The 19746-nt window shown below is 43.4% G+C and overlaps 1 protein-coding gene across 8 annotated transcripts in view; it reads right to left on the minus strand.

Annotated features, from left to right (window-relative positions):
• ST3GAL3 (ST3 beta-galactoside alpha-2,3-sialyltransferase 3) overlaps window positions 1-19746 on the minus strand; it is a 175970-nt gene that overhangs the window by 14320 nt on the left and 141904 nt on the right. For 6 of the 8 annotated variants that reach the window (XM_083868003.1, XM_083868001.1, XM_083868002.1 and 3 more), the window contains 2 exons: window positions 11158-11304; window positions 1965-2111 (listed from right to left, as the gene is read on the minus strand). In XM_083868003.1, the coding sequence (XP_083724129.1) occupies window positions 1965-2111; window positions 11158-11304 (294 nt within the window). Of the gene's footprint in view, window positions 1-1964; window positions 2112-6520; window positions 7031-11157; window positions 11305-19746 lie in introns of those variants that run through there. The other 2 variants (XM_083868007.1, XM_083868005.1) reach the window with 2 other exon arrangements.

Raw genomic sequence — 19746 nt, forward strand, 5'->3', positions numbered from 1 at the left:
TGCCACATAAAGTCTGTTCCTGAGACCACATACAATGTCCAACAGTGACCTCCTCCAGCCTTCCAATGGCCTTGGATCCCATTTGGGGTGCTGATCTCCAAAATCAGGGATCCAACTGACGTAGACCTTAAACTTCAATCAGAGATTCCATTACTCAACTCTTTTTGCCAACTTTTCCCTTTGATTTGTGTAGGGATGAAGAACAAGAAGATTTCATTCTTGTCAGCTCCAGTGATGTCTTTGAGGACAGAGACACGTATCACGTTGTAAAGCAAACTTGGCAAGGACACCAGCTGTGGGTGTCCCATGTCCAAAAGCTGACTGTGGGACTGACATCCTTATGAGACAGGAGGAAAAACCAGGCAAGAGTGATTCTCCACCAAAGACAGCTGATTCACCAGGGTGAAAACAGTGGCACCAAAAGCTTATCTTGAAACTTTCTTGAAGAAAGTTTCTTTGAAGAAAGACTCTTGAAGAGTCTCCATACTCAGTGCTGGATTCACGCATCTACAGCCATTTTCATTCTGGCATAGCCATCTCTTTGCAGGAAGACTAAGGGACCAACTGTACTGCCTCAGACCTTGGCCTGGGGAGCTCAGGGTCCTGTCTCTGGCAGTGGTTATAAGCAGATGCCCAGAACTGGGCAAGCTGATGGTGATACCTCCTCTACTACTCCAAAAGTTATATTCCTTAGTTTTTTCCATTCAGGGATATCACAGGCCAGACACCACCTCAATTCAATTTACTTCTCTGGACATACCTCTTAAATCCGCAAATAGGCACTCATTTTCCCAGCAAGGACTGATAAAATTCATGGTTACTCCACTGAGCTAAGTAGACTCTCTTGCCACCTCCATAGGCCCAGAAGGAACCTCAGGACCACAATGTCAAGTCCCTTGGTATGTTGAGGACCTCCTCACAGCCTTTTCCTTAAATCAGTTTGTTCTTTTAGCCTCTGCTGAGAGCTTGTTCCAAAGTCTCATTACTCTGATAATTAAACACACTCTTCTCATTTCTCAAGCTGACTAATCACTGATTTATAATTCCTCTCAGTCTGCCTAGGGTCATGCAGCCTGCAGCCTGTGAGAGTAGTGCAGCCTTGAGGTGAACACATGCCAGGTGCCAGGAGACAGCTACTGTCCATGAACAGTACAACTTTTCACAGTGTGGAGTAAGATAGAGCAAGTTTCCCTATCCAGTGAAGAAGGAGAAACAATCTTAGGAAGACCTGTGCTGGCAAAGAAGGAGCTCTCTCAAAAAAGCAGCAAACCTTCCCACTATTGAAGCTTTGATCAGTGTCCAAGTTTGCTCTAGGTTGGTACAGGAAATGGACACACCTAAAGGCATCTGTATTGCTGCATTATACCAATATGAGAGCCTTTGTTCCTCCAAAAATACTCTTTTTCTCACTGTGATAGTAACAGAAATTGTGTTTAATGTGGACCCTTCTTTACAGAGCAGTCTCCACAGAGTCCAGGTGTGTTTACACCAGTGAGGTGCTGCTGAACAGTCACCTGAGAGCTCAGGTACACAGGCTGATCTCACCTCCCCCACGCTTCCCAGGGCCTGAGGAGGGGATCATCTCACAAAAAAAGTCTATGGATTAGACAACAATAGAATGGAAGAAAAAGCAGGACAGGGCACATCTTTTCAACCCCAGAGCAGAAGAATTGCTCCCTTTTACACTTCTTGAGCTAACATTTATGTGAATCCTATCCATGCCACTCAAAGAAGAACTTACATTATATACACATTCCACAGAACATTTCCCAGCAGTAATAACCATTTTTAACATACATTGAGCTTGGGAGAATGTCTAAAATTTTACAGGCAAATGCATGGGTGGAGCTGTGTTTTGACCCAGACAAGAAAGCTGGAAGTTGACATCACAATCCCAGTCAGGCTCTGGAGTCGAGGTGGCTGGCAGGCTTGGGAGGAGGATGTGCTTGGCAGGAGCTCCCTACCTCTTTGATGGCAGACATCTTGATGTTCTCATAGTAGTGCAGTGGTGCATTGGGTGAACTCATGTCATAGCCAAACCCAGCTACCGCCACCTCATCACAGTTGTGCAGCGCCATGGTTATTGCTACGCTTCCCAAGGTGGGGATGTTCTGAGAGGAGAGAAAGCAGGAATGGAAGTCATTAGCAGGTTGCCATTTTTATAATCCAAGATTTCCTCTTATTGTCTCTGCTCACAGGGGCACTGCTGCTACTAAGCAGAAAATCAGGAACATGGTATTTGGCTATATTCAACCTGCCAGCTTGCAGGGTTGATAGCCTCCCAACTTGTAAAGAAATTAATGCAAATGGTCAGACTCCCCTTCTACAACTTTGCTGTCCTGAGAACAGGGCAGCAGATGAGCTGGAGGATGAATCACAGTGGATACATTAACTTTCTGAAATTAAAACAGATAGATAGTGGATTACAATGTTAATGCACATTATTGGCTTCCAGCTAGGCTCAGGAAAAATACTTATCCCAAACAGGTCAACATACAGGAGCAAAAGTGAGGGACAGCACAAACTCCTTATTTTACTGATGGCAAAAAGCAGTTTAAGGTTGTTAAACAGCTCTGGGAGATGGAGAGGAGATCAGGCAGTGTGTTCCAAGACCCCTTCCTTTGCTCAGTGAAGGGCACTCTGCCCTGTGCCATTCCCTCTGAACCACATAGCAGGAAAACAAGGAGCAGTGGGAAGTCAGTCAGAGATGGGTGGTAGCATCCTAGGGACACCCCAACTGCCCTTTTCCATCTGCTGACCTGTGATTTGCACTGAAGTCCAGCCTCAGCCCTTCCCATTTCACCAGGCTCTGCCAAGGCCCTGTGACAGCAGTGCTGTACAGCTACAACTCCTCCTGTGTGTTCTGCTGGGACAGCAAAGTGTTTCCAGTGTAAAATCCTAGCTCACTGACTTCTCTAACTTCCCTTTAGCCAGATAAATCCAGAGGCAACTTTGCCCCAGGGGCGAGGGAGAGGCTGAGAAATCCACCCACATCTTCATTCGTAGAGTATCCAACACTGGCTGTATTGGAAATATCACAAATTCAGAGGACATGCTCAGACAGTCACCAAGGGTGACAGCTCTTAGCTGAGATGTAGAAACCAACTGCACATTTACATTTTTCATTTACAACAGTTTACCCTGAACTGGTGAGCAATGCTATTGCATATTCAAAAAGGTTGGGAATAATGTTTTGAGTTTCTGCTTCTCATTCAAAGGAACTGTTTTTTGTTGGCACATGACCTTGCTCACTTCTGATTACCTGACCAGTCCGGAGAACAATGTTTTCCAAGAATTCCACCTGAGAATTTCCAAGAATCCCAGCTGAGATGTGCAGAGCTAGGAGCACAGTTCGTCTGCCATATAGAACTCCACTACAGGGCACTGGAATTACTCTTATGTGAAAACAAGCAGGTAAAAACTGCTTATGGCTAAATCAATGAGACATTAAGTTCAAACATTTGCAACACAACAGTAACAGAGAGCATCTGAAACGACAAGATCTTCCTACATCCTCCTGTTCCAGCTCTAGATGTTGGGAAAAACAGAATTATTTTGCTCTCGCTGCTTAATTTCAGTAGATACTCACAAAAACAATACTGATTCGATTCTAGTTACTTTAGTTAACTGTTAATTCACTGGTAAATAAAAAAGATCAAGTAGGGGTTTGAAAAAAAATGGAAAAAGTTTATTAGGCAAGAATAAGAACATTGCCCCAAATTTCATAATATCCAACAACATCCTGTCTTTTGAGACATGACAGTTTAATTCTTATTTTTCAGCTTTATGTTTTGCATAGAAGATGACATTTGTATGTCACTGGAATTGCATCAGCTGGTAAGTGGACGTGCCACAAAACCCTTTCCCTCAGCAGAGCTGTAGTTACAGTGTCCAAAACACAGTGAGTAAATGGTTACATCCTTGAGACTGTGTCGTCATTGGGAACATGATAGTGTTAACACCACCCACACTTGCACTGGGCCCATTCCCACGGTACCGCTCAAGGGAGACACAGGGTCCTTGCCTGGAGGGAATTTCCCTGGCCAAGTTAACATTTAAGAGCTAACTTTCTAATGTGAGTCTTGCAAACCACAGAGAATTAATCACACTACCCAACCTTATGGGAGAACTGCCAAACTTTCTTTCAGGCATACTCTGTTTGGAGAGTAACAGAAGACAGAAATTGAAAGTGAACTTTCCTTTGGTCGCCAAATATCTGTCTGACTTTATTCTTTCTATAATACATCCAATGGTATTTATGGAAATATAGGAGGTAATTTTTTCATCTGCTTCTGTTCTTCAGTAGTTCCTGACATGCCACCATCTTAGTACCACCTGCTCTGCTCTCAAAAATTATCAAAATATCAGAGATTACCTATCTTCCTAAACTCTTCAGTCATAGTAGATATATCTGATTGGGCCCCTACAACTATCAGAAATTCACAGGGTATCCTTAGCAAAATACTTTTGCATTACCCTAAAAATCACATCTGGAAACTGATGATCTGATGACAGTTTCTTAATTAAATTATGCCTTATTGATGTTAGCACCCTCCAATACTGTGGTAGCTATAGCTTAATATGTGCCCCCCTTGAAGACCGAATTCTGCAGCCTCCACTGGTGAGATGCAGCCTCACATCTTACTGCTGCAGTCAGAATCCTGTGGGCTAGAGAGGTGCCTCTTGAAAATACTGTCAGAATTATCACCCCTGCTATTCACTGAGGGCAGTATTATGGCAGCATTAGGGCAGCACAGGAGTGCTTGCAGAAACCTACCCATAGTAAATGGTGTGGATAACAGCATCTGCCTAAGAGAAGAACATGGTACAAAGGGTGTGGGCACCCACATGTGCCCAGATCACACACACATAACTGGGACACTTGCTCCAAAGTGCTTATCTTTAAAAAAGAAGCAACCATCAGAGGGGTTAAACAGTAACTGGGGAATTAGGCAGTCTTGAAGAAAAAGGAGTTATCTTGAGCAAAACTATTAAAAAAGCACAATTGTTGATTAACTAAATGTCATTAGTAAGTCAATACAGTACTTTAGTCCTGATTTGGTTTAATCTACAGAAACTGAGCCCTCTTCTCCTGTGGCAGCCTGCTGAGATTCTGCTACTCCTTCCCCCCGTTGAAAATGAAGCACTGCCTCATGCCCAGCCTGCAATATGGGAAAGACAACACCTTGTAGGATCTAGGGACGTGTCCCAGGCTGTGCTGCAGAGACTGCAACAGAGAAGCACTCTCCAGGTCCAAGGGAAAGGCATCTCCCCTCCTTTCCTCTTAGCAAAGATGTGGCAAGTAAGAGGAGACATGTTTTAGAGAGGAAATGGCTGTAACTACTCCCTGGCTGCATCTACACAGCTTCCAAGCTCTCCTGACTGTACCTATAAATTCATTAGCTGCTAACTCCTAATCTGGACCTAATGGACCGTATACAGCCTATGGGGCAAGCTGGGGAACAAGTCACTCCAAAAGAAGTTGGGCATCATGGACATGGCTGTGCCAAATCTGGCTTGCTATGCCCTGCACAATGTGTCAATGCTATCTCACCACACACACCCTTGAGCCGTGCCCCAAAGACATACCAAAGCAACCACCTCACCTCCAGGGCTGAGTTATGAAAATAAAACTCTCTCAAACAACTGAGCAGGCCTCTTGTTATTTGAGGCCTTTGCTACGACAAAACCCCCAAAACTTCACCATCTCGCCTCAGGAATAACAATCTAGTGTTAGACAAGCTCAAAGCCTGTCTTCCTGCTCATGGCCATCAGTGTGCTTGGGTGCTCCTGTATCACCAGGTAGTGCTTCTTTCAACCAAATGGTTGAAGAGCTACATCCCAACAGCAGCCAGCGCTGAGGCAAGAGCCTCTTGGGATCCCTCCCAGGTGCACAGAGACTGCCCAGTGCAGGTTAGACCATGGGGCTGCCTGGAATGACCCAACATGACTATTGCTGCAGATGTGGCCATGATGAGTCTCTGACCTGAACTGCTGCCCAGCAAGCAGTGTGAGCTGGGAATGGCAAAGCCCAGAAATCATTGGCAGCCCTCTCTCCTTGTCAGTTCTCTGCCATGAGCATTGAGCTTGGCCTTCTGCATCGCCCGTTGTGCGTCAATGGTTTCTGTCCAGGCTGGGGCCCACGGAGGTCCCAGGCTTACAATCCCCTCTCCAGCACCTGTAAACAACTACAAGGGCAATCTCATTGAATAACGTGTCCAGAACTGAAAGTCCACATTTTCAAGCCTGGCCTGTTTGTCTAAGACCAAACACATGGGAAATGTAATATCTAATATAATGCTCCCCAGAGATCAGCCCTTTGCCTGGTCCTATTTGAGAGAACACAGCAGACTGACAGACGAGACAAGGATGACACTAAAAGGCCATGTGACAAACAGAAGCAGAAAACACAGCAGTGGTGAGTGACATGTCATCACAGCAGTGCTGGGCAAAGCCTGCCTCAGACTCTGGAGCATGGCTCCTTCCAGGGGCACCTGTCCTCCATGGGTAATGTGAGCACATACGTGGTGGATCTTGGTGAGAAAAGTGTAAAAGCAAGGGAGGCAAAGATTTCTCTGGTCATGTGCTGTGTCAGGGAGAACAGCAAGCTCTGTGCAGTGCAAACACAAACAGCCAGTCTGCACCACCAGGTCAGGGGACCATAAATCCTTTAGCAGCACAGACATAGGACAGACTCTCCTAACTGCTCCTACACTGTTCTCTGCTGCAAGAAGGAAGACAAAAAGCTTTACCTCAAGACGCTGATGTTTCATCTTCTATTCTGCCCCCTGAAGAGGCTTTAAAGACTGACTTCTACTCACATATATAAAGAAGTCAGTCAGCAGAAATGATCACTGGATCTCCTCTGGACTCTGTTAAGGCTGACCATTATTACCTCGTGGGCTTGTGCTGAAGATCTAGTGCTGGTGACTGAACCAGGGCTGGAACTGCTCTTTGCTTGGTGCATGTGAAAAGCTCTTGCTGCTTTTCATTCCATGCCTGGGTCATTCCTGTGTCACTGCCTGCTGGACTGGAAGGAAATGACTGCTGTAAATCTGTTTTTAGAAATATTTGACTCCCTTAATATGTTAAATGAATTCCAGTTATTTATGGGATTTTACTTAGTTCAGGGTAAGACTTATTGGATTGCTCAGACTATTCCAATTGTTACCTTCTTCAATAAAAGGGTAAGTGTTACTGAAGAATAAACTCCCTATGAACAATAATGCACCTGGATATTCAAATTGGTTTGACTACTATATTAAATCATTTGAGGAAAAACCCAAAATTTGCTTACCTGGGAAATATTCCTACCTTAGTTTTATCAGTTACAGACCTGATCACCTAAGAGCAATGAAGTTTTCAAAACAAAAGAAATACAGAACAAAACTACCATAGTCATCACAATATACATAACACTCACTATATTTCCTTTTTGTTTCTATCGGAGAAAACCCAAACCTACCCTTTGTTTCCTTTAGCTGAAAAGCGTGGAAATATGGCATAGGCAGCAATTTAGTATCATTCATTGTGAGCAGACAAGTGCCTGGCATTCTGTGGAGTGGTCCCTGTCACAGGAGCTTACTGCTCCTACCTCTATCCATAGACAGAAACAGCTGCTTTGCAAACCCAAAGCTTTACAGTGACACTAAGTCTCTACATTTAACTGACTGCAGCTGCAGTGGCCCCTTACCTGTCCCTCTGCCTTAGAAGATGCCATCAGGGTGCAAAAAAGGAGCACCACATAACTGGAAAGGATTAAGTGGAAGACTGCTCTGCCCCTGCCATGTCCACCTCTCTTCTACTCCACCAAGATTTGATGGGTTCCAAGACACAACCTCCACACAGTCATAGTCCAGTAAGAACAGCCCAGGAGACAAAGTTTGCTGACACCTGGGCAAATCATGAGAGAAAAGGTCATGATGATGAGACAAGGGAGCTGAAAACTGCCTAAGGTGCAAAGGATCCCTGCTGGCACCTCCAGAAAGGCTGCCTGCCCACAGGAAAAACCATCTAAGAGCTACGAGAATCCTGGCCAGGATGTGCTAACACTCCAGCATCAGAGGTTAATCCCTGAGCTGTCAGTGCTGTACAGAGGTGCTAATCCATGGCTGGGTGCCTGAATCAGCCTGGTAACACCTCCTGCACATGGCTCCTCCTTCACCAGGTTAGTGCTGAGGCTGGGTGAAGCCCAAAGAAGGATGCTTTATCTTTTTAGTTTATAGATTCAACCATTTCCAGTACATGAACAAACGAAAGGCTTACAGAGTTGAGTTAAATCATAAACAGATCCATGGATGCACAGCACCAGCACAGAGAGAGAAACAAACATTGCAGTCTGGAGTACTCAGACTTTTGATGATTTGTGTCACCTGAAGTGTTCTCCTTTCCTTTTTGTGCTAAACTATCTTCAGGCATTAACAATTATTTCCCCCCAGACATTGCTAGGAGCCCAAAGTTTGTTCTTTATCATCAGCTTATCCCAAGAAAGAGAAGTCCACATACAGTATGGAACAGCTCTCCCACTCTTAAGACTTCAGTAAGACTGAAGAAAACTCCTGAAAAGCTTTACTAGTCCCAGAGAGAAGTCACTATTCATTGTGGGTGTAAGTTTTTCTCCGTGCTAAGACTTTTAGCTACCACTGCCACGAGTGCAATCAAAATGTACATCTGAGTTGTACCCCACTACTATACTCCAGGATCATCTGGCCCAAATTATATTATCAAAGCAGAGGATGTTACTACATTCACCCTTTATTGAATCCTGGGAAAAACGCTTTGAGATCAGCCTCAAACTATTTTACTAGCTCTGCTCAACCTTGCTGAAACAGCCCTCAAATTACAAAGTTAATTGGCAGCACATTGTTACCATATGTGGTGTGCAAGAGAAGCACTGAAGTTTATTTAGGCATCAGAACCAAAGGAGAGTGGAATATTACTGCTCTTTATGAGGATTTTGTGTTGGCCTTGATTACGAAGGCATCCCCAGCCTTGATCCTCCTGTGTGCAGCCTGCCCAGCACAGCACAGCACACTGCAGCACGGGGGCACCAGTCTGCCTCCAGCCCCATTTCCCAGGAGAAACTCTGGATACACTGCTTGCTGTGCTTTTGCTTACTAGTCCTCAGCACTTTCCTTTTCCATGCCCATATGCTTCTTTCTTGAGTAAAGTTTTCCAGGCTATCTCTCATCACCAAAGCACAACCCCAAACCCAACCAGTTGTGCAGCTTCTGGGTCACACAGATTTGGAGCAATCCTCCTTGCTGTCCCACTTGTCTGGCTGGATCTCTCACAAAACTTCAGTAAGAGCTGGATTCTTGGTCTACAGGCTCTGATTTCTATTCCTTCCATTTAAAATCTGAGCAAAAAAACGTAGCAAATTTGTATCACCAGGGCCTTACTCAGACTCTTCCCTCTTTTCCCCGACAGCAATAGCTCCTGTTGGAGCCTTTGCACTTACAAAGCTCTAAACTTTGCAGTGGTGCAGCAGAGTTCACTAAAGTGTGAAGCCTCATAGTTCCATGATGGCAGTCTATAGCTGATGTTTGCAGTAAAATTGTAGCCACAGGCCAGAAGCACTCTCTCTGTTTTAAATTCTGACAGAATCCCTGTGTTAGTGTCCTTGCACAGACTGCCCAGGCTATACTGACATTTCAGCCCCATATGCACCTGTAGAGCTCCTGTTACCCCATTTGGAGGAATAAACTACAATTCACACAGTCTACTAAGGGTCATGGGCAAAGCCTGCTTGCCTTTAAGAACCATAAACTATTTTTAAATGCTCAGATGGAGTTTTGTGAAGTGAAACATCAGGTTTCAATTAAGATGCCTTCATTTCCCAATCTGATGTGTGTTAAACAACCTATCAAAACCTCATAAACTTCAGTTCACAGCATTTTCATTTCCGGATTCTCTCTTCTCCTTTTAGTTTAAGTAATAACTTGTGTATTAAAATAACGTGTTAAAAAAAAATGGAGGAAAATAAAGTATGGTGATTTTTGTCCTTTATTGGGGCAGCACTCCTGATTTTCTGGAAGACACATCAAGACTGCAGTGTTGTAAGGGTAAATTGTGGAGAATGCAGAGATGTGAAGTAAGTTAATTCCTAGATGACTGCAATATTTGCAGTAAGATACCTTCAGTGCACAAAACAAAAATCCAGAGTTCCCAGAATCCCATGACAGCTTCTCTATACAGCAGTGCATTTTTCAAAAGGCCAATTCCATATGGCTGAATTTGTCTGCACATCTTGCACTTTGCATTTTGAGAAGGAAATGTCTTATCTCCAGCCACCCACCCATCTGACTTGCACAAAATAAAAGTTTCTAATATTCCAGAAGTCTTCAGGATATAATTAGAGCATGGAAAATGAGGCACTATTCTGTCTAGTCCAAATCCCTGCTGTGACATAGCAAACCTCCTGCACTGATAGCAATGAAAGGACAATACCAGGGGCAGACCAAGCAGACCTTGTCCAGCCAAAGTGCTTCTCTCTGGGTTTGTCAGCTGTGCTAATGTGCCCAAAAATGTCACGTGTGGTCTCTATCAACAACTATATCACATGTGTACATGAGCAATTTACCCACCCAAGTAATACTTACTCTAATGGTTGATATATTACGTAGAGCAAATATAAATAGGTTCTGAGGACAGTGTTGCAATGTGAGATACTCCAGAAAACCCAAGTCACCACCTACTCCTACACTAACACTCCAAAAAGCTGCACTGGGGGTGAGAGATACTAGAATGACCATTAAGGAACTTTGCTAATAAATATGAGCTGAAACTGAGGTTTGCATTGTTTTCTTTTGTGAGCTTTTACATGTAAAACTTGTTGGGATAAGACCAGAATTTCTTGTCTAAGGCCTCATAAAGCAAACCTTTACCCTCTTCTACTATAAGCCTGGGATGCAACTTCACAGTGGCTCCACAGTGGCTTCACAGTGGCTCCACTGCTAAAGTGTTGATGATCTCCTCAAAAATCCTTGGATCAGGAAGGTTCTTGCCTGGGTCTGAAGGAGCCTGAGAGCTGCCACTGTAACAGAGCCAAAGTCCCTCCCTTTCAATGTCCAACAGCGGAGGCCAAAAGGAAAGATAAGAACAGTGCAAGCCTCCTCTGCTGCTTGGTCTCACATCCTTCCTTTGCTTTATACCTACCCCTCTGCCCATCAGGCCATTGTTGAAAGGCAATCCAATGAAGCTGAAAGCTGCCTCCTGGATGAAGTAGGGATTCAGGATACGAATCTCATGAGGTTCCCTTGGGACACGGGTTGCCACTGACTTCCAAAAGCCATCAGAGGCACTCTGGTAACAAAAATAGAAACAGAAACATAAAGGAAAAAGAAAGGTAATAAGAATTATATACAAAATATAGCAGATTTCTAATATTTTATTTTAAAACATATTAAAATGCACTACTGCAGCAGTTCCCACTGTCTCTGCTCACTGCCACAGGGCACCAGTGTAACATTGTTGGGACCTATGTCTCTTGGAGAGGTGGTATCAGCAGGGACTGATGCAGTTGAGGCAGTCTGGACAGTAACTGTGAGGAGGACAGACACGTCGGGGCATCAGCATGAATTACCTGCTCCCTAGTGCCATCTTTTCACTCTTATTGGCACTTCAGCTGGTTTGATCCATGAATTAAACATTTCAGCACATCCTGTGATCACTCCCACCTGCCTCCAAGGAGATACACCATTGGATAGCAAATGCTTTTGAGAACTTTCAAAGATATGAAAATGACTGTACAGCCCTACTTGCAGTGTGAGCTACAAGCTTCCCACTTTATCCTAGCTTTGTCCTCCCCTGTTAGGGTTTATGTGAATTAAGCTGTAAGCTTGTAGAGGTTCCTGTTCTGAACAGTCATGAATGTTCATGGTACAAGGGAAGAAACAACTAAGTATGTCTATTATTTTTACCCAATTCAAGTTTTTACTCTGCAAACATGGAAGAACAGTGGCCTTGATGTGTGCTGCACTCCTAGACAGCCTTGCCTGGGGAGGGACTTTTGCCATTCTGCCACATGGTTTCATATCCTTGCTCATTGATGGCTTTGCATCATTGGTTCCCATCATTGACACCTTTCCAGGTGCCAGCAGGTACAGCACAGAGTGCTCCCAAATAACCAGAGGCTCTGTGTTCACAGGACTCAGGGAGCAATTGTGTTCCAATGTTTCACTTCTGTTTGGGTTAATTCAGAGCAAGGCACAGGAAGGATGGAAGGAACTTTAATCTGCTGACCAGCATCTTGGGCAGGATAATCTGATTGAACACCTCCTTCTTGAAGCATTGAGCCATCTTCCCTGAGATCTCCATGACAAGAAACAGACACTACACTACATAAAAAGGACACACTCTGGAATTCATTATATACACCAGTTTTGGGTTGCTTGCAGCTTAGCAGTGACTTTACAGCTGCTCTCAAGGCACTGATGAAAATGTTATTACCCACTGCAAAATCCTCAGGAGCTTCCTCTGCCCAGTTGTGATCATCCCTGTAATTACAGATTGGAATTCTGCTTCAGCCAATGCCTGCTGCATTTCACACGCTCCTTGTAGGGTGTTCACTCCTGTGAACTCTCACACCACTTGCTGCTAAACACCTTACAGAGTGTTTTTTATGGAACAAGCCCATGGATATCTTTAGCTGCTGAATTTCATATCCTGAAATTGAAACTTTGGCAGATGGCTCATGCTACAAAAAGCATTAACAGAGCAAACCTGAGGAGGGTGCACATGGTCATCCAAACCAACGCTCAAGGAAAGCCAAATCCCATTGCTATCTGTGCCCCCTTAAAACTGCCCAAACTCAACACATTTTTGACAACTAGGCAAGCATCCCATGGGTTTAAGTTCACATTTCAACAATAGCCAAGTGCCCTTGGGACACTAAATGGAAAAAAAAATCTTAATTATCACTCATGTTCTTTCATCATAGTAGAAAGAATGTCTGGTGTCAAAGTAGCCTAACACTTTCCATTATAAGACATTTTTAGCCACTGAGTGATCCCAGCATTAAAAAAAAAAAAAAAACCCAGGAAAAAACTTTACAAATATTAATAAAGTCCAGCATCCATTTGACCAAGGGATTTGAGGGATTTGGTATGCCAGCCGGGTTTTGACTCCTTGTGAAAATTCATTAAAAATTGGATAAATATTAAACCTTCGGAATTTCCTAAGGGCATATGTAAAGCAGAGGTCTTTCAGTTCCAGGAAAGGAGGGGAGGAAAAAAAAGTCACAGACTCCACTTGCATTAAGCATGCTCCAGGTCTCACAAAAATGAAGATGATAAACAAAAATCTTGAACAGCTACTCATTCAGTGAAAACATCTTATCATGGGCTTAAGCAGGCACACCCTGGAAAAATACTGTGTGACCTTGAAACTAAAATAAATTTATAAGTTCATTTACGATTTCACATACAACTCTAAATATGGCATTGCCCAAATTTTGTGAACAATTCAAACCAAAGTCTGCAAGCTATTTAAAGTGGACAGAAGGTGGCTTTTGTTTGGACTTACACTCCATATGAGAGTCTACATAAATTCTGGGATTTAAGTGGGTTTTACATGGCTTTTACATTACACACAAAACATTAAATAGAAAAAAATTAAAGAAAAAGAAGAAAGGTTATAAACATTTGAGAGTTTTATTCCTTGCTGCTGCTGGAGCTGTTCAGAGAGAAATAACCACACATACCACCACTGTCCATTTTCACAGTGCTGTGTGAACCATGAGGAACACACCTGGGCTCCTCTCAGCTAGTTGTGCTGTGCAAAATAAATGTGGGTACCAATCCCTAGCTGGAAATACAACCAGTCTGCTTTACTCCCTTCTATTTAGCTGTTTCTCCTGTTCTGTTCACGACTATTTCCCTAAGCATTTCCTTTAGCTATCACACTGCTCTGAAATTGCTCTGGCTTCTCCCTTCTGTCTCATTTCTATTTGCTCTGTGTTCTTCCCTGTACCCTTTTTGGGCAGTTCCCCTGAGATTAGTTTTTGAGGGACACCTGAGGCAGTCTTTAATTTTGGTGCATTTTCCCACTGTAGTTTCTAAAACAATTGTAGGGAGGAACACGAAGTCTCAGCAGGCAGCTCTCACTTCCACCTATCCAGCAGGCAAATCCCTGCGCAGTGCTAAAGAACCAAAAACTCTTCTTCTAGCTCATAATTACTGAAATCCCAGCCTTGTGGTTTGGCTCTCCAAGCCCCGTAGTGCTGAGCTCCCTTCTGGAGCGCTGTGGTTTTGTTCTGCAGCCCGTCGGTGGCAGCTCCAGCCCCGGGGGCCGCTCCTGACACAGCCCCCCCAGGGCTCCGCGCTGCACGTTCAGCCTGATTGGACACAGATGTTCAGAGAGGTTTCCAAAGCAATTACTTCCCGTCGGGGAACACTGTCCCTTGTTCTGGCTGGGAGGAGACCCGAGGAGCAGCGGGCATATGGAGGGAGGGCACACTTTTCCTGCCAGATTCGGGAGCTCAGACTCACAGTTGGAGGTTGAGGCATCCTCTGTTTGCTGCAGTGGATAAACTCGCAGTGCTTAAGGGTAGGCTTGTCACAATGAAATAACTCCTGTCCTGATAAGCACAATGATAAGCAGTCAGAAAATGAGTCTGAAAACTGCTTAGGCAATGTTCCTGCAGTGCCTCATCACCTCCTGGCACCGAGGTGGAAACCAGGTGGTCCAGGCTGGAAATTGTGTATCCTCGTGTTAAGCTTCCACTGTTATTACTTGTTGGTACTACTGTGCACCCAGAGTCTCAGTCACAGATCAGTATTCACAGTGCCAAAGGCTGCCAAAAGAAGCTTATATGATACAAGCATAAAGAAACGAGCATCACAGAGAGGCAGACAGGAGAATGTGACTGAAGAACAAGTCTATGAGGGCCATGGCATTTTAAAGCAATCTAGGAGTGGTTTCAAAATTGTGTAACTGTAAAGGACATCACTAAAGGCTTTAGAGGAAAGTATTTTAAAAGTACAAAAGAATTTAGATAGGCCAGGGCTTTCAAGCCAGTCTCTTGTACAGTTCTTATCCAGCAAGAGAGGCAGAAAGAGACACCACCTCTATAGACACCACTCCAGGAATAAACTGGTACAGACATGACAAACCAAAGATAGGAGATTAGGAGGAAGGGATAAAAAATGGTAGGGCTCACCAAATACCTCCAGGGACAGGACAATCCAGCTGCAATCCTTCATTCTGTCCATTTGCAGAATACTGAAGGCTAATAGGCACAGCCAGTTGCAAACTACTTTTTGTCTCCATTCAGTTTTCCATCTCCTGTTCTCAGATTTACCAAGGCAAATCACAACATTCACTAAAATAAAATATGGAAACTCAGAGCCTTAGCCAAGAAGCACCTCTGTGGAAAATACAAACCACTAGAAGCAGGCTGAGTCTCCCACAATAACAACATTTCTGACATACTGAGCAAAATGAGAGGTAATGCCATTGCATCCTGATGATAGAGATGCTGGCACTTTTGTGCCTCTGTGACAGTACTGGACTTAGGAGTACAAACAGCATAGCTCATTGAGACTTCTAGCTCTGATGGGAAGGTGACAGGAAGATTGCAAAGGTCAGCTACATGCAACATGAAGTCTGGGTATGCAATAGTTTGCTGTGGAACAACCAAATGGAGAGACTGGAGAGGGAGCCTGTGGTAAACAGAGATTACTGCTCTTTCAAACTCTGCTAACACCAGAAATGGAGAGGAAGAAGGACATGAGGCAAAAAAAAAGTCAAGGGATGATGCACCAGTCACAAGACCTCACCGTGCCTGTGAGCACACTGTTAATTGGAATCTCTGCCCCCACTAAGGCTGGAATGTGGTTTATTCTCTACCCGTCATCCACAAGCTCTCACTGTCACACAAACAAGGTACAGCAAAACCACTGCAATCCATCTGCAGAGGCTTTTGAAAGATTTCTGCTCAGGCATGACTGGATTAGACATGGAAGGTGTGTTTCCACTAGAAAATAACCATCTTATCAGCCAATGCTGCATTTCTCAGCGGTCAAGTAGACACAGAGGCCTAGAAATGCTCTTCTGCAAGTGGTAATATAAACGAAGTTTCATCATTTGCACTGATTATCAAAGCAACAAGGAATTTTTAGCAACAAGAACAGAGGTGCTGAGAGCCTGCAGTCTGGGTTAATGGTCAATTGCCAGACCCACTAGCCCACACTTAAAGCATATTTACCCAGCTTTCTAAAAGCTATGGAGAACTCCTCACCATCCTCTGCACATGGCTCTGACGGCCAGCATTCATTCTGAATGAACCTATCTTCAGTTTCCAGAGCCTAGAAATGCTCTAGGGACTAGTTCCACTCTTATCTGCCCCACTGAAAAGCTCTTACTCTGCCTGAAGTAGAAACATCGCTCAAGCCTTTCCCTCATTTTCTCTTTGTTCTGCTGTCAAAAGAGATGCAGCTCTTGGACTACTCAACAACACGACACTTCTCATTTTTTACCAGTTTTGTTTCTTTTCCTGAGGCATCCTCCCCCTGACCAAGTCTAAAATCAACTGGCTATAATTTCCCAGGCCATTCCCCTGTCATTATGCCCCACCTGCCTACTGCCTCACAGCACCTAAAAGAATTCCCGACAGGTTATAAAGCCCACAAATTTAGTTTTTACTAATGTTTCTCAGTGTGAAACCCAAATGTATTTTATACCTAGCAAACAAAGGGCAGCAAAGCATGATGGAGACAAAAGCACCTCAAAATATGGCACTACTAGAGATTTTTTTCTTTTTAAAACGAAAGTATTTTCTTCTTTGTTGATAGAGCTGAGCTAATAGTTCACTACATTGGCTAGAGATAAGTTTTGTTAGGCTTGATAACCAAGTCAAAAACCACAAGAGAAAGGAAACTTATTCCAAGCAGCAGCTGCAAACTTTAAACCTTGTGCCAGATGTGTCACTTACACAGCACCCTGGCTACACATGAAACTGGAAGTTGTCCCGTGCAGAGATACTGGCTTCAGAAAGCAGCAAATTCAGTGGTGACAAAATCCACCTGGGACATGAGTGTGGCACTGGTGTGTCACACACCAGTTTGCTGTAACTCAGCAATCTGCTCATTCCCATGGCTGTCAGGAAGTTTCTGGCCTGTTTACCTGCAAACATATATTGTGAATAAGGAGATAACATATTCAAATAGACCTACTGAATTTCCAGCTTCATTTGACCTGCATAGCTGAGTGCTACAGCTAAGCCAAACACAGACACATGGGTCAAATACAAGCTGCTGTCTTCTGATTCACAGGATTAAACAGCACAAGGCCAAGACCAGCTCTAAGAAGTCAGGAGAGCAAAGCTATTTTTATGACATGTTGTAAATGAAAAGGAATTCCTCTTTTAAAAATTTTTCTCATGGTTTTAGCCATGTAACTGAGAGCAAAATGTAGTCCACAGTTGTAAGATAACAAAATGCTGTCAAAAAAGAGAATGTCCTGTGAAGAAAACAGAACTTGGAACATGTCAGAGGAGCTGTAGAAAAACTGAAGATTTTTCTGATGAATGCTGTTTCACAAGTTGAAGCATAAATGATGGCTCACATACGGTGTGTCAGCAGACGTGTCTTCTGTGTGCAAACAGGGTGATGGATAGATTGTCCTACAGACTCCTTTGTTCAAAATGTAAGCTGGATTTTGAGCCAGAATTTGAAGAAATATTCCTGTTCTGAAATGTCTTAGGAAAAATGGAAGTTTTAGTGAAAGGAAGGGATTTAGATAACTTATGTTTGCTTTGTGGGTTTTTTGTCTGCGAATAATTATCCTTCAAATGAAAAAAATATCAAAAGTAGCAGAGTTTCAGAAAAATCCTAAAGAAGAATAGGCCCTATATCATCATTATTTACAGGGTGTTTTATTCCCATAAGGGACCAGCTTCTTTACTTTGTTACTATTTTTATGACATAGTTTATGAAGTGTCATACTCATGTAACATCTATTAAAAAGATACCAGGGCTGAAAGGGTCAGATCCATGTGCTAGCAATTGCTGAAGTAGGACTGTCTTGCAATTTCAGCTCAGGATTGCTGTTGAGAACAGTGACTTTCCAATCCACCCACAAGATATTTCTTATATCACCACGTATCTAAGTGTTTTACAAACCATACTTTCACATTTCAAGCATCTCTGCAATACTTTCTGTGTATAACATCTCCTCAAGAGGAACTCTCAGTGTCTGTAACCAGGAGACCATTCTTCCTCCTCGCATTTCCTCTCTGCTATCCACATGTTCTACGGCTCCCACAACTACTCATGCAAGGCTGAATGTCTTACATTACAGAAATTAGTCCAAATCTCAGTCTTCCCTCTCCACTGGATAGACAGCTGTGTTCTAAGCAAGCCAGGATATAATTATGTAATTAAGGATAACATCTGCACAGGAGAACTGAATTAACATTGAAAACACAATGTTATTTTTTTTACCTTTTTTAACCTTTGGCAGCTCAATTTCTATAATCATACAGCACTTTATAAAATCTTAAAGTGCCAGTGTTTTAGGAATTCCCTGCCAGTTATAAACCCTTCCTTTCTCTGCTGTCCCCATCACTCCTGTTCTTGCCATGTCTCAGACCAGGCTACTGCTCCTTCACATTGCTTAGATGGCTGGGAGGAGGGAAAGAGGTTCCTGAGAGTCCAGGAGATATTCCCTGCTCCCTGGTCTGCTGCTCTTGCCCCAAACTGTTTATGGAGAAGTAACTGATGAGAAAATCCTCCTTGGTTCTTACATCCCTTGAGATACTGCATCCCAACTAACTAGGAGGACACCTGACAGGCAGGACAGGGGAGCCACAGCAGGACTGACTGTGCCCAGCACTGACAGCATCTAATAGCCCCCATGGAACATCAGACCAAGCCCAGGGATTTCATAGAAGAGCAGAAGCCACACCAGGCTGAAGAACAGGACAACCTCACCAAAATAGGGTGGGAGATTTTTTTTTAAACAGGGATAAAACTGTGCATTTTCAGTAGCCTCATCTTGAGACAGCTGAGTTATTTCAGCTGAACTCTCCAGCTGAGCCAAACATGTGGCATGGAAAACATCAGCTCAAAGATGCCAGTGTAATAAAATGATAAAACATTTTCCCCATTGCTTATAACAGAAAATATGAGGTGACCCCAACTATGATCTCAACTACAAGCTCAGCTACCTGCTCCACTTAACAACCATATGCCTGCTCAGAAGAAAAAAAAAAAAAAAAAAAAAAAAAAGAAAAAAAAAAAAAAAAAAAAAAAAAATTTGAAAAAGCTATCTTTGCAGGCTTGGATGACAAAGCACAAGGGCATCCCAGGACATTTGAGGACATCCATCAGCAAAGTCTTTTTCAGGGAGCTGAACTGGTTCATGAGTTTGAATACAAACAGCAACTCATTAAACAATACAAATTTAGACTAAATGCTTGGCACATTACAACAAAAAAAAACTAAAGGATCACCACAGGAAGAATTATGGCCTAAAAACCCTCACTGCTTTCTGAAGTTATCTCAAAGTGAGACTCCAGAGAATTTTTTACATTGTTTTTACAGCAAGAGTACACAGAAAATCTGTCTTCCCCTATTTTGGCATCTTTGCTGAAATGTGAAGCCAAATCATTTGTATATTCACTGAGTGTTCATATAGAATATATACAAATTATTCAGTGTCCTCTAAGAGACGAAGGCAGAAAGGTCAAAATAACAAGAAACTGGGAAGATGCCAGGAAGCTCTTGCCCTACTTGTTTTCTAGAC

The sequence above is a fragment of the Zosterops lateralis genome (assembly GCF_965231275.1).
Source record: "Zosterops lateralis genome assembly, chromosome: 9".
Taxonomy (NCBI): domain Eukaryota; kingdom Metazoa; phylum Chordata; class Aves; order Passeriformes; family Zosteropidae; genus Zosterops; species Zosterops lateralis.